This window comes from Falco peregrinus, chromosome 11 (assembly GCF_023634155.1).
Source record: "Falco peregrinus isolate bFalPer1 chromosome 11, bFalPer1.pri, whole genome shotgun sequence".
Classification (NCBI taxonomy): domain Eukaryota; kingdom Metazoa; phylum Chordata; class Aves; order Falconiformes; family Falconidae; genus Falco; species Falco peregrinus.
This window is the reverse complement of record NC_073731.1, coordinates 9,400,982-9,418,319: the sequence shown is the minus strand read 5'-3', so window position 1 is coordinate 9,418,319 and position 17,338 is coordinate 9,400,982. Positions and strand designations below refer to the sequence as shown.

The window sequence follows — 17,338 nt, the reverse complement described above, 5'->3', positions numbered from 1 at the left end:
GGCCGGGCCGCTCCCCCCCCCGGCCGCAGCAGTAGGCCAGGCGGCCTCTCTTTGTGGCAGACGAAGGTGACACCGCGTCGTGAGGGCCGTCCGGCCCTGTTGCAGCGGCTGCCCGCGGGCGGCTTGTGTCCGCCGCTTCCCGGGGCGCGGAATCCTCCATAGGGAAGTACACCGGCAGTCAGGCCGGGCCCTGCAGGGCTCCGCGCCGCTGGCGGTGAGTACGCCTCTGCCAGAGCGGCTTTTTCCCCAGCAGAAGGCCGGAGGGCCGGTAGCTCTGTTGGAAATGTAGCCGCCGTATTGTGTGCCGAAGTTGTGAGAATCGCTCCCGTTGCTGTCAATCCGTTACAACATCAGAAGCGTCGCAGTTCAGAGGAGTGACCTACAGGCAGCCCGGCCCCGTCCCAGTGTCTGTTTTGGTGCGTAGCACTAAGCCGGGGCTCGGAGGGAAGAAAAAGCACAAGGCCCGATTTAAGATCCTGCTGTGACTACTGCTACTGAGGCTCTGGGACACGGGTACACAAGGACTGCAAGGTGACGACAATCCCTTTGTGTGGCCTGGCTTGCAGACTGCTAAACCACAGCTTCTGTCGGTAGAAATGTGGACGGTAAGATCACTTCACATGGAACCTGCACCCACCAGGATCAAAATACAGAACCAAGGTCATCTAGGAAGCGAGGGTAGCTCTGTTAAGGAAAACTGTGACAAAACACTGCATGGTATTTAATTTACAGAAAGATCTAGTCACAAGACAGCTTACTTAATACCGTGCTTGGGAAAGAAGTGGAGGAGGGATAGGAATAAAAATTTAAGCTAGGTATTTTCTTAAGACAGATTATTGTGCCTAGAAAGGTACTTAAAACAGCCTTCTGTAACGCTGCCCCATCTTTGGTCTTTTAATGGTCTATTCACTTGTCCAGTGCCAGTGGTGAGAGTGACTAAAAATGTTAATTGCATCTAATCAGTTTCATGAAACACACCAAAAGCAGATGCAGAGCTGAAGTGGCCTGTGCATCAACTGAAACCAGAAACAAGCCACGGTCTTTAAAATTAATCTGCTTCCCACCCACTGGATAAATTTTAGGTGTGCATTTTCTCTGGTTCCTCTGCATTTGCAGTGCATGTAATTTCATTGCTGAAAATAAGTAATCTTTATTTTCCACATTTTGAGCGTATCTGGTCCTTACAGGACACTCATTAAGAACAACTATCAGACTGGACAGGTAATTGTATTCCACAAGACATGTATTTAATGTCTTAGACCTCGTTCTAAGCTGTTGGCTGTCATGAAGAAATCTTTTCTAGTGTACAGAAGTAGTTTGGGGAACAATTTAAAAAATCCATTTGCACTCTGTAAGATTTGCATGACAGGTAGGAGAATTCAAACTGCAGCTGCTACCTCCACTCAACTTTAACCGGGAAATCAGAAGTTGGGTGAACCACAGGGCTAACGTTTTATCTGTGTGATATGCTCCACAATTAAAGAGTTGTTTGGTTACTTCATTACTGATGCATTATCGGGCTTTTTGATTATTTCACATCTTGGAGTATTTCTTCCCAGAAGAAGCAAACAAGTTATAAGAAACTGCACTTCTACAATTCAGAGAAGCTAAATACTGCAACTAATAGCACAGCTGATACTAACTTTCTGCATACAGCAAAACCAAACAGTCTTCAGGGGTGGCTTACAACTGAGGCAAGTTTGAGGCCGCCTAGAAATTCCTAGAGTGAGATTTGAAAATAATAGAAGTTACAATATTAGAACACACTGTGCTTGCAATATATATTTGCAAAAAAAGTGAAATCTTCAAAAGCCCCCCGCCCCCGTTGCTGTACTGATTTTTGTTTTGTTTGCTTGCTTTAACAGTGACTGATAGGATGATCTGTTGAAGGCAGTGATCATGGCCACTTTTTGAGAGACCCCTGATGCTGCCAGATATGTAATAATACTACTTTAATCCAACTTTTTTTTTTTTTAAAAAATCTCATCAGGATCCAACTGTGAGAACAGAAAACCCCAGTAGTCATTAGTAGTCCAGATGCAGCATGAAGACAATGGCCAGAAAGAATTATAAAGAGTAAGGAGATGGGGATAAGTGAAGAATTTAGATTGTTACATCAGAAGTAACGGCAGCACTCTCCTCCCAGCAAAAGTGCCATTTTGAAATCAAGTAAATTGGCTCCCAATAGTGATTTTCACCATGACTGCCAGAATCAGTTACATGAAACCTCCTGGTTTTCACTGTGATTTAGCAAGACTAGGATAAGCACACACTTTCAGTTTCAGCACATTTATTTAGGAAGCAGCACTTCTGTTTACATTAGTTTTAAGAACTTCAGTTATGTCCTTTAGAAACTCAGTGAGGTATTTACATATTTATTGTTCCATCATCTGGTATACACCACCTGATTATTTTCTTTTTTAAACCAGCAGTGATTTAATGGGCTTCAGGTTTAACAAAAAGGCTTTTCATTTTGGACATTTTATCTGATAAACAGACAAGAAAACAAGAACAGGACAAATGCAACATTTTATTGTGAAGCTAAAGCTATGTGACTGCTCATCATGCTTTTTACATTGCTTGTTAATAAAATGATGTTTAACATTTCAGAAGACATTCTTAAGAGAACAATGAAACAAATGTGCTTGAAAATAACAAAATACAAGAATTAACCCCATCCCAGACTGGAGTCACCCAATATATTTAATTGGGATGGGGTATAGTGTTTTGTCTCCACCTTTGTTTTTTTGTCACTTTAATCCAGATCTCAAAAATACTGATTAGCCCTTCACATGAATAAAAATTTGAATCATGTGGCAAAACCAGTTTCTCTGTTTCCAGTCCCTTTGATAGGTGTACAACTATTAAAGTACTTTCTTCCCTGCTTCTAATGGTAAAAAAAAAACCAACGAACTTGCAGAACTGAGAGGCTACACCCCAACATTGTAGAAGAACATGCCTATATTAACCAACTACAGAGAACATTGACTTTTTTCCCCTCAAAACCATTTCTCTGAAACAGAACTTTAAGAAGTGTGGTCTTATGAAGGCAAAGAAAGTCTTGCAGCAAAACAACGTTGATCACCATAGTTTCCAGACATGTCAAGACTCTGGGAACCAAAAGATCAAACTCTGAAGAACCCACAGTGTTTAGCCAATATATATGATCCACTGGAGGAGCGTACACCTTGCCAATTATTGCCAAATTCAGGAGGTAGTTATTGACAAAGTAAACAGTTTCTACTCTAAGACAGTTAATGATTTACAGGAGAAGCAGGAAGAACACAATACACGTTTCCCCATACTTCCGAAGATTATACTGTATTTGTAGGAAGCGACAGTTAACTTCCTTATCCTGTGGAATTACAATTAACAGTATTTAAAAGGAAAAATATTTAAAAGAATGTTTAAAGAAAAAATTCTAAAAGAAAATAACTGATCCATCGCTCACCTCTTAGGATGACCAGTAGATAGTTCTGAGAATAAAAATTCACATAGGCGAGTAAAACAACATCCTTCAACACTGAATAGCAGCTCAAGAGAACCTAACAATATCAGCAACTGCCTCTAATTAGCACAGTGACTGAGATAACTAGTTGCATTCACTACCTGCCTGCTACTTTTCATTCCAATTTTGATATCTGGTAAAATCCCCAACAACTAAAAACATCACGAAAGCTTGAGACCGCCACAGACAATGACTGGAAAATCCGTCACCTACAATAGCGCTTGCCACCTCCCAAAGCCGCCACATGCAGAAGCATCACTACAGCACTGAATAGCTAGGGAAGCGTGTCTTCATTACCCGTGTCTTGGGTAGGAAAGCAGTGTAAGAAGCTAGGGTACAAATTTTGACCATAGGTGGTTAAGGAAGCCCTAAGGAGAATGCTGCTTTCCATACTGGTTGCAGAACAGAAGTCTCTGTTAAATTTGTCATCGTATCCGACTTCAGTATTCCCAGTGCAGAGTACTTACAGGTTCCTAAGATGGACTTGGCAGCAGTGCCAAGCTGTGCTAAAACCCGCTTGGTAAGAATACAAAAACTACTATTTATTCTACACCAGAAGGTAAGGTTAATTATCTGAGTAAGTTATATATATATATAAACACTACCATTTTAAAAACATTTGAGAGAATCTAACAGTGAGATCAGCAATGGCCTCCAATTAGTGCAGTGACAACAAATACCTCAGTTTAGAGATCCTATTCTCCATTTTAAAGTGTTACCATCACATATATTACCTACATAAAGTAAGTTGCAGGGCCACATTGGACAAAACCGTATCAGCGACTTTCTGAAGTAGAGTCAGTAAGACGTCTCGGGGGCAGAATACCTATTTCTAATACACAGAACTCTGTGAAGTCTAAGAGACTAACAGGACAGAGACTTAGATGTGCATAAATATCCTAGTTTAAGGCTTATCTTTAATATTATGTGTTGGTTTTGTCTTAGCTGCAAGGAGAGAACCCGTACAGGTTTGGTGTACTCTACAGAAAAGTCAACATTAGTAAAGGGATAATCACAATACACAACAAATTCTCATTTCAAAGGTGACAAAGCATCACACAGTGCTTGAGTTTTTTCCTCCTGTTATGCCACCAAAAGCAGCAGCCCGCAGCCTGAGAAGACACTGTTCTTCCAACATGCAGAAAGACAAAAGGTATGTTTCTTGCTTAATAAACAGAAGCAATGATATATGAAAAAGGTTGTTAAAAAAATGGGGGGTGGGTGCAGGCAGGCTGGGCTCATGGTTTTTTCCTCCCTCCAGTAACTGCTACACTTAAAGTCAGTAAAACATGCTGGCAGAGCGCCTGACAACCTGCTTCCCATTGAGATTATTCTCAAAAAAGTGGGTCAGATCACTCCTTCATTAGCAGTGGGCACATACATACACACATGAAAAAAAGACAGTTTAGAGAGCTAATGTAATGCCAATCTTTGCAAAGGTTAAAAGCATCCAATCTGCCGCCCTGCTTATCCTAGCCTCATTCAAGATACTGTATTAGAACATAATCTGATTTTATGGTAAATATAGCTGCAAAGTTCTATATAAAATACCACAGCCTTGGGAAATACAGGAAGTCAGCGGGGGGTGTGGGAGGGGTGTGTGTGTGTGTGGTGTGATGTTGAATTTTGGAGGTTTTTTTTTTTGTTTGGGCTGGTTGGTTGGGTTTTGGTGGTTTGTGTTGGTTTTCTTTTTTCCCCTCCTAGATCTGCTTTTGTACAGTTAATCCAACACAGATGAAAGTGACTAAGCTGGGACTTACTCAGTACATGTAAAACAAGGAAGCAGATGTGCGTTAATGCCTTATGAAGGCCAGAACTATTCTTAAAAGACAGTATTCAGAACACAGCATAACCAAGACATTTAGGGTGATTTATGAACCAAACAGCACTGGGTCATGAGCTAAAAATCCAACAGCTGTGGAGCAAACTGATGTTACAGAACAAAACCGAGTTCTTATTACTGTGTTCCAGCACCGATTTATAGAGCTGTAGTTCATCCATTATGCAGAAAACAATCTGGCAGAAGAAATAACCAAAAAGCAGTGGCACCAGTCACACAGATTCTCTTGGCCTGAACTGGTTGTACAAACAAGTGAAAGGCCTAATCCCCTTTCTCTGAATTAGCAGCTCAGACTTCTGACCCTTTGTGCTGCATACTGGTGGTGTTTCAGCAGATGGGAACTTTTACCTCAACATTTCAGGTACCTATTACATGCCAATAGGTATGTATTTGAAATTCATACCAGTATATTCCTCAAAATTAAGTGGAAGAAACCAGAGTTTGATAACAAATATTAGGAACACTCAAACCCAGAAGTGTTACCCTCAAAGTTCTCATTTGCAAACGATCTCAAGGAAACAAGAAGCTTTATGAGTAAGACTACCAAGGGCCTACCTTAAGCTGTTGAGCTATCTGGCAGATGCTAACATAACAGTGACATCTTCATGCTTAGCACTATGAGGTCTATGACAAACACAGATCAAGTCAGCCAAAATCTCCAGCACCAGAGATGGTCTACTGAAAGCAGAACTAAGGCAAAGCAAGCAAGACATGAGATTTAAGAAACTGAAATCTTTCAGCATTTCTCGCTTTTCCAAGGGAAGTCACTCTGGGGAACAGAAGTCACACATTTCATTTACATCAGACATAGATTTGAGAGCCATACCCTTAGAAGGCTAGAAGTGGTTTGGTTAGACTATTTCAAAAGGCATACTAGTGGAACACAGTCTTCTCTTACTTAATTGCTTTTAATCTTAAGATCAATTAAAAGCATCTCTTGTTCAGTAAAAAACAGAATCCCAAACATACCGCATCTGTGCATCTCAGGAGTTTGACACAGTTGCTGTTCAGTACTCAATACTACACAGTGAGCACAGAGTCTGCTCTGGGTATTTACTACTATACCTATACTGCATCTATCAGCTAGGGTCTTTTTTTTCCATATATAGATATATATATATAATATATTATTTATAGTCAACTTTCAGGTGAGTAGTCCCAGAAATACTTGACTTGCTCCTATCAATAAAAAAATAAGTTAAATGAACAAAATTAAGAACAAAATTTTCTGTTAAGACCAAAAGCAAACAGAGCTTGTAACTCAATTTAGTTGAAACAACTGTAAACAATATGCATATTTGTAATATCACTAAGTTAGGGGGAGTTGTCTTTAAAAAAAAAAACCAAAAAACTAAACCCCCCCCCCCCCCACAAACCTGTTCTAACAAGGAACTAGTGTTCTGCCTTGCAAATCCACGTAGAATTTGTAAACAAGTTGTCAGGCCTTTGGAAGTAAAGGCAAAGATGTCTTCCTTTATTACAGTATTTAAAGGCTTTTTTAAAGGGTTTTTTTTAATAGCTTGTCGTTTATATAATAAAAACAAGTCTTTGTACAAAGATGCAGTTTCTTTTTTAAAAAAGCAGATCAATTGAGTGTTTCATACTTTAATATATAAACCAAAAGATATGAAAGCTATAAAAACATTAATGTGTGCCATGTATTAAACATGTAGCCTTGTATTTTAATGCTTACATGTGGAGATTTAAAAAATTATCACAATGGAAATTTTACTTGCAATTATCATCAAGAGACCAAAATACAAAGTAGAAACACATCATTTCCAAAACCTGACAATTAGCATCACTTACTCTCTCAGACATCAGCTGGGCTTCAAGTTGTACACCATAAGCATAAGCTAACATTCTACCAATGGAAGCGTTACAAAATGCAATAAGAGAAAATACTGCCAGTAAATGAATGTCTTAGTCTATTTTTTTTATTTAGTAATCTAAATTGTTTTAAAAGACAGTTTGAATTGGTTTTATAGGGTTGGGTTTTTTTTGCTGTTCTGCTATCAAAGGTCTTCTTTAAAACTGTTCTGTGAACAATACAGTCACATTACAACTAAACAGAAAGACAAATAATAACAGACCAGCTGCTTTTTACATTTTAATAATCATAATTCCCCGATGCTGTTCTTCCTCCCTGCATAGGGAAATTGTTTTATTTGGCACATTAAGGATAAAAAAAGTCAAAAACTGAACTAAAGTTTTACAAACCTCCAATTATAAGTTAGTAAGTTACCAGGAAGAAAGCCAGACATTGATGTCATGGCAAAATTAAAAACAAAGAACACACACACACACACAACATAGGGAAAAGGTCTTCCAATGATCAATACCATCAGAGCCTTCTAGCTGAAACAAAATACACATATTATTGTTCAACCATAATCAGATTGCTAAGAATCTTATCTCAAGTCCTGTTGTGCTCTTACTTACAGCGTTTAAGTCCTCACTAAATGGCAAGGAGGCTTTGATGAACACATTTCACATTGTATATTTTTTTCTTTATCTCAAGTTGTAATGCAGATACTTAAAGATCTGTAAAGTCCTGTAAACTCTGGCTGCTTTCCAGTAGTCTGTACCAATCACTCCTCAGGCAGCACTTCATTTCACTTCAAGTAGTGTTTCACACTGTGGTATCTCCAAAGTCCTTGTTCCAGCGAATATATGCTTCCAGGGTCTGAGGGCTCAAACTGCGCTTTATCTTCTTCAAAGACTCAGTGAAATCTGATAGTTTGATATTTCTCATCTAAACAACAAGAAGTGAAAGCCATCAGGATCACAAGTGGTTTACGTACTTCAGTTTATTCAAGTAGTACTTCAGTATCCACTTTTAACAAAGCATACTCCGAGTGCTTCACCTTGACATAAGACACATTTTTTACCGTGAGAAGTCATTTGCTGGAACAACCTCCCCAGGGAGGTGCTGCCACCCCATCGCTGGAGGTTTTCAAGATGTGACTGGGCAAGGTGCTAAATAATCTCATCTGGGTTCCCTTTCCCATGAAAGGTTGAACCAGACGATCTTCCAAGGTCCCTTCCAACCTGGCCTGTCCTATGATTCTACGACCTGATGCAAGAGAGCCTGGTAATTTAAGAATATTAGTATTTACTGGTTTTAATAAACTAACGCTTGGTAATCATAATGTCTGCCTTGTTATTTATAGCCCGTGAGACTGTGTCGTTACTTCCCGTTTCACTAGGTGGTGCAAGCTGGTGCACATGAGGGCACAGAACCCAGTGAAGAGTAAGACCAGGGATTTTTTAACATGTTTACGGCACGCTTCTGCCCAACAGGGGACTGTTGTATTCAGACCACAGCATGCTGGCGGGCAAGTAATCCCCATCAGCCAACCTCTCCGATTCAACACGTGCCTTTCAGTTGTTTGCAGAAGACATGATTATAACGGACATTTCCCACACAGAGGAATGCCCAGGCATGACGGGGATATCCGAACTGCGTGGAACAAGCAGCCTCATTATTAAATGAGTATTAACATTACAACTGGAGAAGACTCCCCACATGTCTTTAGGACTGAGTGTTTATAGGCTATTGGAGCTATACTTGTATTCACAACAAACCATCACAGATGTTATCGTCTTCCTGCAACAAATCCTTTCAGCTTATTACAGCCTTAGCCACAATCTCAGGCTAAACACAGAAAGCAACAGGGGAATTAAGTTTTCCTTCATTTTCCCCTACATAACTGTGTTTTGCACACACATTTAAACAGAAACTTTTATACGCAAGACCAACCTCTTCTTTTTTTTTTTGAGGTTTACAGATGCAATTTGTGGTGAGGAACTTTTTTTTTTTTTTGCTTTATGATGGTTCACATGAAAGAAAGTAAGTATACATATACACAAATCTGTTAAAATCCCTCAGAGGTTCTCCCTAAGATGCCTTGCTTCATGTAAAGATAGAGCAGGGGGGTTAGAAATAAAATGAATCATTTGACATAATACTTCTGGGAGTGTTCTGAGGGCGTAACACTACAACAAAATAGAAGCCAGGCCTCTGACATCATCTGATAGGTAACAGATCATGTTGCAGTTCAGTGCAAAAGAAAAGAGCACAGTCAGCTGAAACTAACAGCAGAGCCTTACTATCAGAGAAAGAGGTGCTCTTAAGGCTGACAACCAACACACTACACAACCTACCTCAAACACCTGAGGACAGATTTTCTTCTCTATCATTATTTGTAAAGGATTTTCTTCAATGAAGAAGTAATCAAAAAGTGTAATATCCCCCACCCCCCAAAGTTATGCTATGTATTTTGTGTGATACTAAAGGGATCTTAGAAGTTTCTGGTGAGCATGCATTCTATTCAAAGAAGAAAATACAACTGCTAGAACAGCATACCTCACTGGCAGACATGTTCTTCACCTGTTCTGGTTTTAATTCTGTAAAAATAAAGGGAGACCAGTGAGTTTCTTAAGAAAACTTTCATCACTTGTGTCAACAAAAGCATGTTAAAAGCACTTTTATCCTGAAAAAACCCAGAGCTGAAAGTTACACCTCCCTGCCTCAACATAATCTCCTGTACCAAAAGGTACATCATGTTTTTACCCCCTTCTTCCACATTTCCCAGCTCCTCAAGCAGGCCGCTCCCACTCAACACTGCAGATACAGTACAAAGTGGTAGCAGAACTACTTCTTCCTGAAGCATGGGGAACAGCACACAAGCATAACAGAGCTGCCTTCCCCCACATTATTCCTGGTACCTACAACACCCCTACCCCTCAAACGCACAATTTCCATGAAACTGAAAGGTACCATCAGCCAAGAACACAGAAATAAAATCAGGCAGGCCATACAGGAGTGCTGCTTGCCCTGCACAGTACTGGTGGGATGTAATCATTCCCATGTACTTGGCCATTTTTTTTTTCCTGCCATACTGTTATGGTATCAACATATTAGAGCAAATGTTTTGCTCTGAGGGTGCAAGAAAGAATCTAGGCAGGACTGGAAAGGCTGACATTAAAAAACATTTGAAAAAAATAAGTTGTTTTATATGGATGCAAGGAGCAGGTGGAAGAAATACGTAAAAACATTTCATAGTCTCTTCTCAAAATGGACTTGCATGCGAAGTGATTTGTCAGCAAAGTAAAGCCTGCATACCTAAATGCATACACTATAAGTTCAACCACCCTAAATAAATATATTCAAAATCTTAGGAGACATGATGTTTCTTGTGAGAGCTATTTAATGCAGTTCTGCTTCCCAATTATTATGCAGGGTTTTGGAAGATGTACCCCACAATCTCAACAGCTGAAAGTGAGTTGGTAAAGTAACATTACTTTTAGCAGCTGCTTTCAAAGAGACAGAGCACTGGCAAAACTGCATGCTATAGTGTTTTTGAATCAATTGAAAAAAATAACACACACCCCCACAAAACACGTACAGACCTCTCCTCCCCATAAATCATTTGAGAGAGTTGCAACAACTTTCATTTACACATAATAGGCTGATACTACAGAACACTTTTGCTCTGGCTGCCTTTAGTACCTTTCTGTTGGGTAGGACAAAATATCTGCAACCAGAAAACTAGCATCAATTCATCACTATCTTTTTTTTCACAAAACCCCACTACTGACTTCTACAAAACAAAGCCCCTTCATATGTGGTTACTGGACCCATAACTAGCTAGTGAAACAGAACAAAGGGGCAGGGTGCTTGAAAAAAGTATTCAGTTTGCATTAAAACTGGGTTTTCCGAGTTGGAAACATCAGAGGAAAAACAAATAAATAAAGGTAAAACTCTACTTGAATCATAATTGTCATCTGGATCACAATTCAACATTAAAGAGAGTTTAAAGAAAGCTATGCCATTCAAACCATATCTAAAAAAAAAAACAAAACAAAAATTGCTTCTGTTTCGCTACTTCTTTCCTTCAGACTTGAAGGAGATCTGTCCACTTTATAAAGACAAGTAAGAGTCAGAGACTGCCATTCGAGTAATAATTTAGATGCAACAGAACAGACACTAGACTAAGATAGATGCACTAGTTAAAAAAACCAAAACACAAATCTGCAAAAACCACTTCACCCTGCTTTCCTCTTAAGACACAAAAATTGTCCGTTCCACATGGTGATGGGTACTGAAGGGTTTTCTGTAAGGTCAGTCTTATACGTATAGATGCTGTTATGAGGAACAGACCAAAAATCCAATCTAAAAAGCTTAATTTCAGAGGTTTAAGAATTATAAAGATGTAGGAAAATACAGCATCTCTAATATCAAAGGCACTGAGTTCTTTTCAACACTTAAATAAAAAGCTATGCAGCTTACCTCGGATAGGGCCCAGCGCTGCATCCTTTGCTAATGCGGTTAAATCACTCCCAGAGTATCCATCTGTCATTCTTTGTCAAAGGAAAAAGCCGGGGAAAGGAGGAAGAAAAAACCAAACATGCTTCAAACCCCATCAATTTAATTGCATACAATTAAAATGATAATTAATCGGAAGTAGTATTATTTTTATGTTGCTTTGCAAATTTAATATATCTGAAGCGCATTCAGCATAAGCGATCTATATTTAAATCTTTCCGAGATCAAATTTAAAGCACAGATATTAAAATCCAAACCAGCATTCTAGGAAAATGAAAAAGACAGCAACCAACTTGGATTTGTAGATGAAAACTCATCTCAACCACATTTACTATTTCTGTTACAAGAACGCCCTACCAACTAGTTTGTCATCATTTGTCATAAATTAATATAAAACCAAAAACTCAGCTGTCCTGCTCTTTCAACCCAATCAATGCAATGGGAATCCGATACACCACACAGGTATTACAATGCGATCCCATGACCAGTTTTCTGAATAAAACCATGCAGTTGTAACTGACGTCAGAGCCAAAGGGCAAAAGCAGGCATTACTAAAAATCTAACAGTGGTGTTTGGTTGTAAAAATAAGCAATAGCTTTGCAGCATGCCCTTAATGGAAATCCATGGTAGCAGTTGACCCGGGGACTCCAGGGAGTACAAAATTCTACTAATTCAGAAGAGTAAATACAAATCTGAATAGCAGCACCACTTTGCTTAGGGAGTTACAGTACAGACAGCAGCGTTTCTGGTGGGACACTTTTTTCCCCTGCACGGAAGGTTTGGTAACAGATAGACTACACTCTCAAAGTATTTGGCAAACTTCTCTACTCACTGAATTTACAGTCTGCATTGTAGCAGCATACTGAAACAGCCTCAGATAATTTACACAAGGAAAATTATCTCTAGCATAGCACAGCGACTCGCCAACCGATTCCAACATTAAAGCCTAAACCTGGAATTGCTAATGACCAAGAACCAGCTGAGGGACTTGAGATGGCTGCAATGGCCTGAGCCACAACCTCAGCAGTTATCTGCAGAAGCCAGAACACGTCACACAGTTTGAAGTAAGAATTCTAATTCATCTTGGAAGGGAAATATAGTGGTCAGGTCCTTACTCAGAAGGAAACTGGTTCTGTAAGTGTGTCTTGCACACCCTTCCCACTGATTTGGGAAATAATATAGTGTAAACATGCAGGTATGCTGTAAGTGAACTGTCTGAGGTTGCTTTGTTTTTTATTGTAAGACTGGCAGACACCCAGATCATTCAAATCATCAGAACCATAACAAAACAAAACAAGAGGTCAAACCAAGGACCTAAACTTTATGGGAGCTTTTCAAGAAGTAGACTTAATTTCCAAGTTCACCAATTAAATACTTTGCAAATTAAAGGTCTCCACTGAACCAGGAAGCCAGCAATATACACTGCCAACAAGAGTGAAAAGAAGTAGTAAAGGTTGCCTAAAGAAAAATTTAAAAACCAAAAACCCCAGCCAGATCATAGAGCACAGCAGCTAGCTACAGCAGCAGAGCTTCATAGCCTAGTCTTCTGGACATCATTAATTTTGTTATAGTTTATAGAAAAAGTTGCAGAGGAGCAAAAGAATGCATGATCATGAAGGAGGTTAAATACCTATCTCTTTTGAAACAAATATGGCAGATTAAGCAGGCAGGACCCTCAACTTTTATATTTCCTCTAAACCCTTAAAAAAAAAAAGTGTACTTAAGTTGCACTTATAATTTGGTTCATAAATTTCCAGTTAGAATCCAAGACACTGTTTTTTTTCCTCCAGTTAGCTATTACTGTAGCCTAAATAGGCCCAAGCTAGCATCCTGCAAGTACAGAGAGAATTTATTCTGCTGGATTATACATCAAATTTCTGTAGTGTTACTAAGAGACTGCAAATGCTACATCCAATACTGTACTCACCTCCTATGTACTACCACAAATAGAAACGGAGACTGAAGTAAGTCTACTTGTGTATTTTTGATAGCTCACACCCTATTTTCATTCCTTCCTGCCCTAGGTGCTCTACCTGCTTTTTAGTCTAATTTCCTTTACACTCATTACATTTAATATGAGGATGACAAACAGTTGTACTGTGTCAACCTTAATAACGAAAAACATAAACCAACAAAATTTCACAATAGGAAGAGCAGTTAACCCACATTTTTCCAGTCAAATACGAAACTGAAAAGAACCTAAAATTATCCAGTACTTGCTCTGCTATGTTGGTAATATCCTCAACAAACCTAGCAATGGACCAGCAAAGAAAAGCTGCTTTTGATTTGATAACGCATGCCAAGTATAGAACTGGTACTGCCTTTTGGCATCAGGCAGAAGTGCTGGACTGCTTGGGGGAGCGGTGGAGAGAAGCATCCTCCTCCCTCCTCAGGAAGGGCAGCACCGATGAGTGTGTTTCAACAACATAAACCCAGCCAGGTGGTGAGATTTTATATATATAGATATATATGATATATAAAAACATTTTCATAGAGCCCAAAGGGACACCAGCTTCCCAAATTGCATGCAATTCATTCCCAGCAAGTACTGTCACTGTCTGATGATTTACACTAGTTACATTTTGAATGAATGCAGTAGATGAGTATGTTTATTTAGTATGGTTACAGAACTTACCTAGCTAGTTGCGCCAACTCTTTTTGGGTCAATGGACTTCCTTGCTTGCTTAGAAGATTTTTTAGCAAAATCAATCTTGTCTGAAAAGAAGATACATTTATCAGCTATAAAACTCTTTTTCACAGTACACTTAAAATTGCAACCACAAAACTACGTGTCTGTCAGGTTATCTTTCGCGCTTCACTAGTTTAAACTTGCCTACAGTGCTTTTCTAATTTGACTGTACACCATCGTCTCTCCAGGGAAAGAGATAGGGATTTGGCAACAACGAGATCAAGGGTCAAACCCCTTCAAAAATACATTAGAATCCTCATCAAAAGCCCTAATCTGCTGTTGAGCTGAAAGACATTAAAGAAAGCTACTTTTATCTTTTGCAATAAACACTCTTCTCCATCCAACCAAATGTGCTCCTCCAAGCCCTACTTCAGACTTGTCCATGCCTGTCAGTATGTGAGCAACACCTCAGTAGCCAAGAAATACAGAATAGCTACTACCAGATTTGCTACTAGCACATACGAAAAAAATAAAAAACCTTGAGATATTTGCCAGAATTAAAGCACAGTGTATCAATTGCCAAGCTGGGCCGTAAGTTAACTCACAGAATTGTAATCATCCACTAGGGCAAGTGGAGAACACCCTAAGAAATAGAGTTTATATTCTTTTTTTAAATAAAACTGATCTTAAAATGAAGAAAACGTATGGATAACAGTACTCACCTCCTCATTTGGTAAAGACACATATACCCGTTTGGTGAATCGTCTGGAAAACACCAAACACCATATATACACACACTTAGAACTTTTTAGCACATACAGAGCTAACATTTGGTTTGATAAGTGTCAAAATTTCAAATTCTAGCGAGTAGAACTATGGATTTAAAAACAATCAGCCAAACAAAACCAACAAACAAACAATATACACAAGCCACTGGTGTCACCTTACTCTAAGTTACAAGACTCCTCCCAGAGAGAAAACACTCTAAATGTAAAAATACCACTGACCACCAGCAACGAAATGAAGCATCTCTTCACTGTACACAGAGTCTTTGAAATCATTAAAGATGCGTTTTATTTGCTCAGGCAGCGCTGACACCCATTTTCCTCAATCATGAATGAAAAGAAGAGAAAGTATGAGAACTTGCAGCACAAAAAGTCCTAAGGCAAATCTACTGCAAGATCTGTAATTGCATGGGACATCAGTCCAATATTCACAGAGAAGAAATACTGGATTTCACTGGCCAAATTTCCTCCTTCATCCTGCCATTAAGGTCCAAATAATTACAAAGCAATATAGTAAGATGCAAGAGGGTATAAAATGCTGACTTGGTCTCAACTGCTGTTTTAGGCAATTTCAAGGCCATCATGCTTGTGTAAATGTAACCCAAAAGAGAAGAGACAGGCACCTTCAAGACATTATATAACCTCACCAAACTGCTTTTGCTACTTATTCCAAAACTTTATAACAGAGACATTAAGTAACAAAACCTGCTCTTCATAACCAACATCATACTATTGTTTTCAACACAGAGACATGTTGATACCTGAGAACAGCATCATCAAGCTCCTGTGGCCTGTTTGTTGCTCCCATCACAAGTATTCTGTCCTCTCCAGAAGACTGCACCTATATAACGAAGGATTTGAGTTTACATCAAGTAGTAATACAACAAAACCGGTTAGAGACTTGCCATGTATTTGGCACACTAATGGGATCTTACTGTATATGCTTCTTTTTTTCTCCCCATGCAGTTAGCTTTAAAACATTCTTTAGATATACGTAATGTCAAACTAGGAAAAAGGAAAACAAAAAGAGGGACAAAGACACAGGACACTATGCCTAAGTTATGTTGCTTGAAAAGAGCCTTGCAAGAGCACAGATGTTGCTAGGGATTTGCACGTTAAAATGCTGGAGAAAACAAAAAGCTCTCCAAAGTTTAGTGATTGAGAGATAATGATGTTTAAAAAGCTAGAGACTTTCTGCTGTTGTGTGTTTTAACACCAAACGTTGTTTTGAAGCCTACAGAGAAAGAAACAATCAAAACTTTAGACTAAGGTGCAGCCAGAACCACTAAATCAGATCAGATTCATCTAATGTGGGTCTTGCAGGAAGGTGGTAATAAAAATGAGAAGCTATTCAAAACTAAACACAGTAATTTTCCCCCAATTCACTCAACTGCAAGACTTGATTTTATACTCAAAAATATGGAGACTTCGAGCTTCCAGACTTCAGAGAAAACATTTGGCTATCACAGATATGTTATTATTCACCTAATGTCCAATCCTTCACAGACTTTATCGCTGCCTTACCGAGTCCAAAAAGTTCCACAAAATATCATGATATAGTTACACCTTAATCCCAAGTTTGCTAGCTTAATAATTAGGTTTAATTTTCCCCTTTTCATTTTAAGAAAAACTGCATGCATATGTAATAATTTCTGTGTATCATCGTCATGTTGCATTATTTGTCCAGATTCATCCTACTTTGGAAAAGTTTTTCCCCGATCCCACTGTCTATATATATAGTTATCTTCTACTCCAGTACCTCATTACTATTGCTTCATCAATGTAGCACACATTCACCACTGTGCCAGTGGAATACAACTAAGATTGTTCAATACAAAAAAAGGTGCTGCGTGACTTCAGATATTCATTTGTTCCCCTCCCAACTAGGAAACCCAGTTCCTTTTCCTGGGTATTACATACATGCTATTAAATATATTCTTGCTGTATCCTGTCATGTCTAAGTCATGGCACCAAGAAAAAAATATGTATAGTTCAATAAAAAGCATACTAACACAGAAATTAATCCTTCTGATGTATCAGAGCTGTGTATACCTCTGATGTGAACTAGTCTGAAATCCTCACCTGTCAAGTCTCACCTTACCTTGACAGTGCATGCTTTTGTGACACGTATCCCTTAAAAACCAAAGACACTACTTAAAAGCCATTTAATCTTCTTTTACTTTGCCAGAATGAAGAGATGCGCTTCACCAAACCATGCAATTCCAAACAAGGACTCAGCTCTGCA

At 39.0% G+C, this 17,338-nt stretch overlaps 1 protein-coding gene and 1 long non-coding RNA gene across 2 annotated transcripts in view; one reads left to right on the top strand and one right to left on the bottom strand.

Annotated features, from left to right (window-relative positions):
• Nucleotides 1-87: 87 nt before the first annotated feature.
• Nucleotides 88-5,289, top strand: LOC114012510 (uncharacterized). The gene is made up of 3 exons (XR_008749243.1): nt 88-605; nt 4,552-4,661; nt 5,213-5,289. It is a non-coding gene; the product is annotated as an uncharacterized LOC114012510 (long non-coding RNA).
• SPAST (spastin) overlaps nt 2,511-17,338 on the bottom strand; it is a 39,515-nt gene continuing 24,687 nt past the window's right edge. The window contains 6 exon segments of the mRNA XM_055816463.1: nt 2,511-8,103; nt 9,718-9,758; nt 11,644-11,714; nt 14,315-14,394; nt 15,031-15,073; nt 15,855-15,934. Coding sequence (XP_055672438.1) covers nt 7,981-8,103; nt 9,718-9,758; nt 11,644-11,714; nt 14,315-14,394; nt 15,031-15,073; nt 15,855-15,934 — 438 coding nt within the window. The 3' untranslated portion in view covers nt 2,511-7,980.